The sequence below is a fragment of the Ambystoma mexicanum genome, chromosome 11 (genome assembly GCF_040938575.1).
Source record: "Ambystoma mexicanum isolate Mex_15411 chromosome 11, UKY_AmexF1_1, whole genome shotgun sequence".
NCBI lineage: Eukaryota > Metazoa > Chordata > Amphibia > Caudata > Ambystomatidae > Ambystoma > Ambystoma mexicanum.
The window spans coordinates 1030244153-1030256323 of record NC_090934.1 but is presented as its reverse complement, the minus strand read 5'-3'; the positions used below and the strand labels follow the sequence as shown (position 1 = coordinate 1030256323).

The following is a 12171-nucleotide window of genomic DNA, read 5'->3' as shown; positions in this document are numbered from 1 at the left end:
GAAGAGGACTGGGAAGGCGACCGATGCCTGCGCTTCCGGGAATGCCTCGAAGAGGCAGAGTAGTCGCGAGACCGACTCCTGGAAGGAGACCCACTGGACTTCCGACGATGACGCGGAGAGTCGCCCCTCGAGTCATCCGTCGAAAGCCCCGCAGACCTCGACTTCTGGGGCTTAGACACCCGACCTACCGACAGCTCCTTCTTGCGTTCCCGCAAGGCCTTTGCCGTGAGCGACTGGCAGTCGACACAGTCGTCCGTATCGTGGGCCTCCCCGAGGCACCAGAGGCAGACGTTGTGCGAGTCTGTGACCGACATCTTGGACCCACAGTCCCCGCATTTCTTGAAGCCCGGACGCGGGGTTGAAGACGAAGTAGACATCGCCACGAACAGGTCTTCACAAAAAAGTCGAACAGGTTCAACGAACCGAGAAGAAAACGGCAAACTCCGAAGAGTCTAGGCGTACTGAGATTCACGAAGTGAACACGTTCGCGGAAAAAACGGAAATGAGGCTATGGGCGTCGTGTGTCCTACTTATCACATTGGGTGACGTCGGCTGTCGGAAGAGGTCCTCGGGGACGGCGCATCGACGTCATCGATGCAGGACGCAGACGCCGAAGATTTTCCGAAGCAGCACAGCTGTGGACATTACCTGTCATAGATATGGAATACGTCGGAGGACCCAATCCCCTCGAAGTAAGGTTAACATCTGGTTATCATCCCGAGACTAATGGGCAAGTAGAACGTGTAAATCAAGAGTTGGAAAAGTATTTGAGATGTTATTTTCGAGCAGGAGACAGTTGGGTGGACCTTATTTGGATTGCAGAGTTTGCGTACAATAATTCCATGAAGGATTCTATTTCAATGTCACCTTTTCACCGTAGTAGAGGACTTCATCCTCATTTTCTTAGAGAACAGATTGAGAAAGAGATTGGTAGGCCAGCAGTGGAGACTAGGTTACAGTCAATGAAGGAAAACATAGTAAGGGCGGTTAGGGCACTTCAATTGAGTAAGGCAAGCTATAAGCAATTTGCTGATGCCAAGCGCAAGTCTGGGCCAGATTTCTGTGTTGGGGATAAAGTCTGGTTGTCTACCAAGAATTTGAGAATCAAGGGTAGAACCAAATTTAGTCCTCGATTTGTGGGACCTTTTGTTGTGGAGACTGATCAATCCAGTTGCTGTTAAATTGAAATTGACTGAAAATTTGAAGGTGCATCCAACATTTCACATTAGTCAGTTAAAACCATTTCTTGCTGGTACCAGGTTAGGAGTTCCTCCTAGTCCAGTTTTAGTTGAGGATCAATCAGAAGAATTTGAGGTCAGAGCAATTTTGGACTCTAGAAGAAGTTCTGGTAAATTACAGTACCTGATAGACTGGAAGAGGTTTGGGCCAGAAGAACGTTCTTGGGAATGTGCTAGTGATGTCCATGCTCCTATTCTTGCTGCCCGATTTCATAGGAAGTATCCATTCAAGCCTGGGAGGGAGGGCTTGGAGAGAGGGTACTGTCAGGTCCCAAAATAAATAGGTTAGTAATATATAATATATATTCAGGTCCATATTTTTAGGTTTAATGTTTAAAAAATTGTTTGTTTCATTTTTAGTGTTGTTTGGGCCTTAACCTTATTTTTCAGAGTGCAGGAGGGATCCCAAGCCAAGATGGAGGGAAGAGGCAGGAGTGTTGATTGGTTGACAGGAAAACAATGGTCTAATGCCAACATTCTAAACTGCCTTTCATTTGATAGGTCTTCGGAGTAGGTCATGTTTTGGCTCCTCTCTAAGTATTTGTTGGCCTAGAGTCTCTATGAAAATCTATATTTCTCAAGGTTCATCATATCAGTCAAGAATCAACTCGCTTTGCAGAAAGAAGCATCTGAAAATTGAAGAAATTATATTTACAAGTCTTCAACTTCACTTTTGAAAAAGATAAGTAATCAACAATTTGTTGGTAGCCCTATTTTGTGTTTCCGTTACATTTTTAAACTTAAAGTTGCTGAATATAGTTTTTAACTTCTTCCGGATACTCAGGGGTTAACTTTCATGTGCTTTTGAAAATGTTTCAGTGAAGGATCTTCACGTGTAAATCAAAATGGCGGCACGCGCACTCGCATGTGTTATTTTTACTAATGTTGCTTACCTTGTCAGTTCTTTCTCGTCGCGTGAGGATCAGTGAGTTATTTCTGCAACGTTGCGTTTGAATTCTGTTCATGGACTGCATTTCCAGTGGCGATCGGGTTCTCTTTGTGTCGGCGTGAGAAGATAAGAAGAGAGTTTGTTTATTTTTTCGCGATCCGAAGGTGAGAGAGAGGGTTCATTACGGGTGTCCTCTGGAACAAGGTAAGCCTTTGTTTTCTTTGCTCCATGTGTTTTTTCCCGGCTCTGTTTTGTGCGCGGTGATTTTGAAAAGAGTTTAAGCCAATGAACTATAAAACTATTTAGTCAGTTACATTTTCTTATTTCATTAAGACGCAATTCAAGAGCTTGCCAGCACATGCTAACAGGATAAAAAGGAGCAATTTCCAGGTGTTGTAGCACATGTCCACATGTTTTTAAATGGAAAGACTTTAAATAAGCTGCAGCACAAACACATCAGAGTTGTTTTTGGAGCAATTTAAGTGAAATCACCACAAACTATATTTTTAATAAGTACAATTGTAAAGCTCTGAGTCAACAAGAACCCAAGTGCTATTGTGGAACATTTCTTGCTTTGTAATATATTTTTTCACTACTACAATGCTGCAGTTTTAGCTGAACCCTTTACAGAGTATAGAGTTATTTGTACAACAAAGGAACTAAACCTATAAAGACTGCAAAAGAGACTCTTTACTCAATGGCCTTTTTACTGAACAGTTGAAAAAAGACAAGATGAGAGTTTAGTTTTAGTTCCGAAGAGTGCATGAAGACCATCATTTTAGAATTCATTAAAGAATGGTTTTAATCCTCTAAGCCTCTTGCAGAGGATATCAGGTGGGATATTTGAAGTAGTATAAGAAAAGTTTATTTGAGTTGTATTTATATCTTATTTAATTATTCACATGTTTTATTAATGCAGAGACCGGATGAAGAAAGAAGATCCAGTGTCTGAATTTATAATTTTCTCCAATTTCCCCCTTCCCCCTGGGTTGTCTAGAACTCAACTGTTCAATTTAGTTGAGAGCTCGACATCTTAGTGGGACTCAGCAGCTCCTGCGTTGGATTTGAAGATAAGACTTGATACCCACCGACCCCCCCCCGCCAGTACTCAGCCAGGTGCTGAAGGCGGTCATGAAAGGCCTTCACGGATGCCAAGGGTTCATTGTCCTGGGCGTCATGGTCCTCATCGCCCCCCCACCAACTTTTTTACAGACCGAGGAGAGTCCAGGCCCTGGGACACGGGTGCAGACAGAGTCCCCCTAAGTCCAGAGCAAAAGATAGGTCCAACGGCTGTTGCCGGGGAGGCATTGGTGGTACAGGAAGTGGTGAGTGGTGGAGGGGTCTGAACAACCAGTAGGGCCTGGACCGGAGGGGCCACCTGCAGGATGACCTCCTTCACAATATTCTTCAGCAGCCCCTTCATCTGAGGGAAATGCATGTGGAAGAGGAAGCGCTCGAAGAAGCTGTCCTCATTACCCGCCGGGTCCCTAGGGGCCTGGCCTTCTGAGGCCTTGGGCCTCCGCTACTGGTTAAAATGCTGAGGCGCATGTGGCATGTAGCAGTAAGGCTGCGATGGGTAGATTTATCCCTGAGGAGACCAGAAGCCTGTACCGTACAATCCGCTGCCCCTTCCAGAGGGAACAGGACTTGGATCATCTTGCAAAACCCATTCAATGGACAAAGCACGGGCGGGCCCTGAGTTAAATCCAAGATAGCCGCCGGCCTGGCAGGCTCCACCACGTGCCCCTGCCCCTTTGACGCCTTGCGCCACGCCCTGGGCAGGAGGGTGCGAAGGCCCTGAGAGTCCTCAGACATGGGTGGTTTCAGCTCGGGTCTTGCATCAGAGGCGTCAACATCAACGATCACTTTGGTAGGCGCTCGAAGTGCCCGGACTTACAACCTCGGAGCAAGCTCAGGTAGGCTGGACACACTCCGCACCTGTGCCGGTATCCGTGCCGGATCGAGCTGAGGAAAGACTCTTGGAGGTGGCACTCAACAATTCCTTACACCTTTGGGTTGAACAAGAGGGCTAACTTGATTGCCCTTCCGAGGACAGCCCGGCAGGACCCCTGAGCCCCTCAGCTTGGCAGCTGGTAGCCTGGACAGCCTCAGGTCTGCCTGCAGAGAGGCTGGATGAGCCCCCGGTCCCCTCGGCTTGGGAGCCAGTAGCCTTAGAGTTCTCAGGCTTGTCAGAACCTGAATCCGAGAAACGGCCATCCGTGGGAACCCCCGGGGAAGAAGTTGCTGCACTGTGGAGCCGTGCTGAACAGAGGGTCTACCTTGTCTTGTTGAGAGGTCCTTGAGACAAAGTCCTTAAGGTGGGGCGGAGGAGCAGAGTGTGGAAGATCTCCCTCCACCGCAATAACCGATTCTTCAATGCCCCGTGACCGAAAGCACTGCAAGACGAACATGCGTCCCAGCGGGGGTCGGGCCCCAAACACTGAAGACAGAGTGCATGGGGGTCCGAGGCCGGGACCGAGCAGTCACATGAGGCACATCTCGTGAATCATCCTGCAGCCTACATGAGCCGGGGGAGGCGAGGCACCGAAGGGAAGTTAAATGAGAATGAAAAAACAAACAGGGAGCAAGCAGAAAGCTAAAAAGGTCTCTGCGCTGTCTGCCATGTGCGACACCGTCCGTACCAAAAAAGGAACCAAGGGGAGACCGCACCCCACGCGCTATACTAAATTTAAAGACGAAGCTCAATTTTTCGCTGCCAAAGGTTCTGGTACCATCTCCATGTTGGTGGACGCCCCACAAGGATGGAACAAATGGGACAAGACATACGAGTATGTATCTTTATAAATGATCTAAAATGTAATGTTTCTTAAACAGTTATTCTAATTAATGGTTATCAAACGTCTTTGGTCAACTAAGCACCTGAAAGCATTTCAAGTTCTGTGAAAATAGAGATGCAGGAAGTAGGTCAGTAGGAATTGTGGTCTAAGAACTTGGGAGGTAATGCCATTGGGCAAGTGAAAGACTGGTAGCACCTCTTCAGTCATAAAGAGCCTCTTGCATTGAAAGGATGGGTAGGGGGTTGGATGCAGGGAGATCTTCGACAAAAAGGATATACACAGACACGCAATTATGCAGTATTGATAATGTTCTTCTGCCATTCACACAGCCTCTTGATGCTGAATTTAATTCAGAGTAGAAGCACTTCTGCTTGTGGACTTCATTATGGGGTACGTGTTATCCACAGGGAAGAGTGTCTCATAACCTGCCCCAAAACATGTGTGTACCCTTGAGACATGGTATGTGGTTCTTTGAACATTAAGTACAGAGTTGTGAATTATTATTAGCAGTATGTACATATGATGCAGAGATCTGCTCTGTGTACAGTAGGTTATGTGTGGGGATCAAACACGAGCAGTGTTGGGTCTATTGTCTTGTGAGGTGTTTGATCTGTGATGGTCAAGACCAATGTAATGATGAATATGTGTGCTAGAAGAAAATAGGAGTGTGTGTGGCTGTTCAAAGATGTGCAAAAGTGGTGCAAAAAGGATGCCCTTCAGAGAGGGGTGCATTGTTTCACATATGGCACTCATACAGAGTTGGTTGTTGGGCACTGTCCAATCCATGTGTATGTATGCATAGAGGTAATGGCTTTCAGTTGGCAGGGTACGGATGGCATCTGGTGTAGAGAGAATCATTTCTCTGGATGGATGGCCTGCAGTGTAGAGGAGATGGGACACTTTCGATAAATAAGTGCTGCAAATATTCTTCAGGTCTTTTTTAATGTGGTGGAAACTTACCCAGCAATATTCTGTATTGAAACACTCTTTGAAAGGGATAAGCTTGTTTGAGGTCGCCTATTACTCATGAGCATGGAAAGGGTGTTTTCATCTGGAGCGACTATGGCAGATCTAGGGCGTTCCTTTGGTTGAGAGTCTAAAAAGAAGAAATGTTAAATGGTGAAAAATATCAAATAAGGTCCAATGTATTGCAGTGACAAGAGTTGCCGAATACGCTCATTGCTAAATTTCGCCAATTTTTCTCATTAAGATAAATGTCTGCTAACAGGAATGTATGGGAACCAGACACTATAGTTGCATCCTTGCTCAGCTAAATGACAGCAAAAGAAAGGCAGCAATACCAATAATGATATATTACCCTATAATACTTGCCATAATCGAGAAAAGAACTACCCTAATGTTGTTTAAATCAATCAATGTCACTAAATATCCCTCCAGACCTTGGCAAAGCCAGATAAATCATGCAGATATGAGACTGGAGCTGGAAAGCAGCCCCATCAGATAACCAAACCATGACTCCATCTAGTTAAGAAAGATGCCTATACCAGTCTGGAGGTGGCCGAGCACACCCACTTCTATTAAAATACCTGCGATATGGAAGTCCTCTGAATTGCATAATGCAGCTGAAGAAAGCAAAGGAAGACAAGAAAAATACACAGCGTGAGAAGGAAAGTATCAAGAAACACGCAATTTAGTGAGAGGAGCAATGAATGAGAGAGTTAAGCAAAGTGTTGAGTGAGCAGTAGGTAATGTGCAGTCTGATTATCAAACAGGGACGAACAGAGTGAAGACAAAAGGTGGATAGAGAATACCACACAAAGGCAAGAGAAAACAATAGAGGGTGAATAAGAAAGAAGTGAGTGAAAAGCACAAAGAGAAGTGACAAATAATGTTATATGACAATCACAGACAACAAGTGCCCACATAATCATTTGAGTGAACACCTGAAAATAATGAGTGCAGAAGGAATACTCACTCTTGCTCCTCATTACGACTGTGGGTAATGAGGAGGTATCTTGGGCTTGAAGTACTTTTTGCTGCTAAAAGAAAAGAGATAGGCCAATGATGAGTGTTGCAGTAAAAGCATGCGTGTGCAGACATTAAAAGAAAAAAAACAATGAGCATTATTGCAGACACATTGCCATGAGGAAGTAATACCCCTGTTATAGGAAATCAATGTGCTAAGAATGAGTAACTCTGCGTAATCAAAAGATAATGTTGATAACACAGATATAAGACACAGCGCTGATCGTTGGTGGCCGACATCTGAGTGGGAGATGTCAGATGGACACCCATTTATAAAAAAAATAAGCTTATCTCAGGACTTTTTACAAGTAATATTGAAGACCATGTACTCTTTCTTTACTCTTGTCAATTGACCAGGTACAGCTAACAAGCAATTGCTTGGTCAGATTGCGTGCCGACTTCTGAGGCATAATACTTTACATAGCGTGAAGGAGTATGAAATAATTAGACACAGGAATATAGTGCCTTTAACTTAAATGCGAGATAAGCTTTTAGGTGGCAATGCTCCACTTCAAGAAAGAGCATTTTCTTGGAAATTCACAAAAAATGGTTTAGTAACTGCTCTAAAGAGGAAGGTCTGGTAACTGAATCCGGGGAAAACACAAGTCCTCAAAATAGAGAAAACATCAAACAAGACTTTCAACGTTCACAAAAGGGCAATTATGAAAGTCAAGAGAGAATCGTCAGAATCATGAAGACTCTGTAAATCTAACTAACTAGAACATTGATATACATTATAGACTGTACACAACACAATCCCAACAGTAGCAGCCACAGGAGATGGATGTCAAGATATCACTGGATTTATAAAATCACTTCTTTAATATACCATTCTGAAAATACTGATAAGCAGGTTCTCAAGATTAGTAAAGAATAATGGGAAAGCACAGCTTTAAAACACTTGTTACAAACACACTCATTCAGTCAGCACTGCAATGTACTGGGTTGGCCAGATATTGAACGAATGCCTTTCTGGGCCAAAGAACCCAGCTTAACTCCCTGCCTTTGGCCAAGACTACATTTGTTTCTAAACTGGGTGCTCACTCAATGAGGAGCAAAGTCCCAATACACATACCATCACTTCATCTACTGGATGCTTAATTGTGCAAATGGAAAACCTGGTAGTAAGGATCACTCAATTCCGGAGAAAGGCTAAGAAGAGGAAGCCAGACAAGTGTTTGGACTGCAAGTCTTCTTTATAAAGCCACCGAGGAAACAGACTAAGGCAATCAGGTCTGATTCACAAGGGAACTTATTTCACTAGATTTAAGCACTGGGCCTGGACTCAGAGAAATCACTGAATTGGCTAATCTGTTCATGTGCTGCATTAAAGGAAATGAAGAAATATTTCTTGAAAACAAACACCCAGACAGGAAAAAGGAAATGGCTTAATATCCAGATCACTCGCTACATAATGGAGGCACAGATGAGGAATACAATTTCCTTTCTATTGAATGATATAAAATGGAGTTTGAATAGCACGCTGCATCAGCTGTAAAGATTTGAGAACCACTGCTCTGCCATTTGAATAGTTCAAAGCAGAGATGTTTGCTTCAACTGAGCATAGGGTACACATGCCACTACATCGCATTTTGTAATTGACACAAGAAAACTATGCTAAAAGCCGATTTAATTCTTTAGTGGTTACTGCAGCTAAATCTAGGTTTATTCTTTTAAAGGTAAGGAAGAGTTTCAGAGCAGGGTGGGTGCACTGAAACCTGTAGACCAAGGGTCCGCAAGCTTTGGCTCTCCAGAACTTTTTGTTTAACAAAATAAATTGTATTAGAGTTTTCTTGGTACATCGAAACAGATGCTGTGAGAAACCCGAGGGTATCCTCACACATACTCCCCCAGATCCTCCTCTTCGGTGGCCATGGAAAGGCCATCGCTCTTGGATCCTGACACTGGGGGTGGAGAAGTGACAGAGAATCACCTGGGCGGAGGGTCCTCAGGGATTGGGAGGCCCACAGGAGGGACACAGTATCTGCCTTTCCCTATTGAAGAGCAACCTAACCCTCCCCCCCAGCCTTTGGGGCTACTGCAAAACCTCTCCCCTCTTTTTCCCCACATTTTTCATCTGACAGTACTGAGAGGAGGAAGAAGCACCTAAAAGTAGTGAACACTAGTAACCTAGTTCACCACTCTAGTACTGAGACGAGAAAGAGGCAACTGAGAGCAATGAACACTAAAAACACATGTTACCACTCTAGTACTGGGATGAGGAAGATGCCTGCAGAATACTGTAAGGGTCAATCATGTCCCTTTATTTATCGTCAGGCAAGCCACATTGAGAGTGCACACCTGCAACCTGTCAGGTGGTTGCAGGTGTTTAAATGAAAAACCAGAGAACAGCACATGGAGCGAAGGAGGCCTGTGTGGGAGAGACCAGCAGGGGACCCTTACTGAGAGGAGGCAACCGGGGTGGGACCGGAGAAGGAGCCAGGCCGCCAACAGAGAACCTGCAGGACCCGAGGAACCCAAGGCAAGAGAAGCCATGAGGCTATTGCAGGTATGGGAGCCTCCATAGGCCAATCCAAGCAGCTGGAGCTTCAGACTAGCTGGACAGAAGAGGCGGTTCAGTTAGCGTCCCTGCTGAGACAATGGATTTTCCAGTGTGTGCAGAGCTGCAGCTGATGTGTGAGCAGGGCTGGCATGAGCCACTCCATTCACCGGAGCAGCAGAAGGAAGCAGCGGAAGCCGCTGGGCGGATAACGAGGACCGGTGAGTGTTGAGGGGAGACGCACTAGACCGTGCGCTCCTGGCGGGCTGCAGATAAGTGTGAGAAACCTGAGGATATTCTCCTCAGTGGACCTCGAGAATAACTTATTCAGGTGGCCAGGGAATGGCTGGCATTCTCAGATCCCAACGAGAGAGGGATGATCACCTGCATAGGGAAGCCCGGGGTTATGCTCGGGGATTGCCCCAGGTGAGACGCGGTATTGTACCAGGGAAGATGATGAAGAGGACGATATACCCAAGGCCTTTGTAGGCTATAATACGTTTACCCACCTTCCTCCCGTTGAATCCATCTTACCCAAACAAATCCCCTAGGATCCCACACCCTGTTGCCTTCAGAAACCATCTCTCAGAATCCCTGCTTTCCTGTTCCCTATCTGAATACTCCCAATCATTCTTCTTTGGGCCCCTCTGGTTATTTTGTCCCAAACACCCATTATATGGCATTGACAACACACTACCATTCCCCAAATCCCCCTGTGCAGATCACGATAACAACTCTAATCGTTCTTGTTAATTCCACAACCCCTATCAACCCCCTAGTAAGAGAACTATAATCCCCAATAACACCTTTTCTCCATCCCAACCCGTAGGATACTCAGGAACTCTACCGCTCCCATTTTCCAACCTGAACACTTCTTTACCTTGTAACAGACAACTGACTTGTAATAAAACGGTTTACCTGACGTGTCCCACCACAAAGGTCAGGCAATTGACTTAAATCGCACCCATCTAATGGCCCTTCCTTTTCCCCACAGGGATAAAAGTTGGAGCAAGAGAGTACAGTACAAGTAAGGCAGACCACACGACGAGACAGTTTTCCAGGCCCGGCAGCTCAAGAGGAGGAGGAAGGCGGCAAATATTGAGAGGCTGACAAGGAGAGACACGACCTTGTCCTTTGAGGCAGAGCCGTGAAACCTCTGCAGAGGGAATCGTAAGAACGAGGACAATAGCCCAAGTGTCCTGCAACAGATGTCAACAGTATACCGAACGTACTGATGCTAAGCCGGAGCGAGGGTTCCGTGGTACCGGACTTGACTCCAGTTAAGAGGAAAGCAAAGCAGTTCATCACAGCCGGTGAGTCGAAAGGGGAACCGATAAGAACCGGGCTGTGGTGCATGAAAGAAGCAAATGGCAGAGTTAAGAGAAATTCAAAGAACTGTACAATTGTAAAGGGGAGACCACCTGCAGAAGGGGACCGGCACGACATGGGTGCTGCTCCGAGAAACTCTGGTCGATCCCTGTCTGAGTGAAACTAGAAGAGTTGCCAAGATAGGTCAAAGTGGTCACACAGGAGGTCTAGCAAAATCTACATACAGTCAAAAGTCTTTGACCTAAGAACTGTAAAGAAAGCAAAGGAAGTGAATCCCGCCATATGAGAAAGCAAGGGAAGTGAACCCCGTGAACATTGAAAGTAAATGTGAAGTTGACAAGAGTGAACCCAGAAGAGGGATGCTGACGAGAAGGGGGCAAGTCTAAAGTCCCAAGAAACAGTGCGTTGACAAGAGTGAACCCGACCGAGGGATATCCACTGGAACTGTTTAAAAAGACATTGCGATTTGTGAAAGGAAAAGCCATAGTAAACCCGGTGATGGGGAAGCTGAAAGCAAAGAGGAGTCTGCGCCTTTAAGAGGGGAACCCAGAGGGAAATCCATCACCCGAGAAATACGTAGATCAGAACGGTGTGCTTGTTAGTTGTTAGGGAGAATTCTCAGAAATGTGCCAATTCCTCCCTACCTTAGAGACCCCAGCAACTTTGCTGGATTTTGAGGACTTGGATTTTTAACCTGGAGAGAGTGAGACCCATTCTCCCACTCTCTCATGTATTTTCATGTGACTTTTAACTCTGTTTCTTTTGGTTTTGGAGCCTGACAAACTCCATAGCCATCATCTTTTACGTTGTGTCACACAGCACCTTTAGTGCAGTGGCACAGGGAAGTCATTTAGATTTCCCAAAGGTTTAAATACCTTCTCTTGGATAAACTACTGTTTCCAAGAGCAGTGAAGTGAAATTGACTTTACTTAAACTTTTAAATTTCTAGATCCAGCAGACACTATCTTACAATAGAGTGCTGGAGGGGTTACTTAGTATCCCCTTTGTCTAGCTTCTCATGTAACATTTTTATGTTACCCTTTCCTCTGTGAATGGCTGGTGGCAGTGGTTTACTTTTAACTACCGTGGTGTGCATTTACCAAAGGCTGCGTTCGCAGCTGCAGTCAAGCTCCCAAGGGTGTCACTTTTGTGAAAATGGCTGCAGTCTTCTTTTTTTTCACCATTTCTTTGTGGAACGGTCCTTCTTGAGATTTACTATGCGCCAAACCAGGTTTGGTCCCTTCGTTAGTTTTGTCTTTGGTGGGATTCACGGGTGAAGCCCGCCGCTGGCTCCAGGGTGTCTGGCGAGGGCAGGAAGCGAGGAAGGTGCCCGGAACTCTGTGTGTTTACTCTCCTAGGAGACAGGAATGCACTCTTAGGTGATTGGCGGACTGGCTGTCCGGCAAGGACAGCCACCCTGCTGGGTGACTG

General features: G+C 45.7%; 1 protein-coding gene across 10 annotated transcripts in view; it reads right to left on the bottom strand.

Annotated features, from left to right (window-relative positions):
• AKAP13 (A-kinase anchoring protein 13) overlaps positions 1-12171 on the bottom strand; it is a 1883770-nt gene that overhangs the window by 295235 nt on the left and 1576364 nt on the right. For 6 of the 10 annotated variants that reach the window (XM_069624282.1, XM_069624281.1, XM_069624277.1 and 3 more), the window contains 3 exons: positions 6862-6925; positions 6473-6508; positions 5886-6021 (listed from right to left, as the gene is read on the bottom strand). In XM_069624282.1, coding sequence (XP_069480383.1) covers positions 5886-6021; positions 6473-6508; positions 6862-6925 — 236 coding nt within the window. The remainder of the gene's footprint in view (positions 1-5885; positions 6022-6472; positions 6509-6861; positions 6926-12171) is intronic. The other 4 variants (XM_069624276.1, XM_069624280.1, XM_069624275.1 and 1 more) reach the window with 3 other exon arrangements.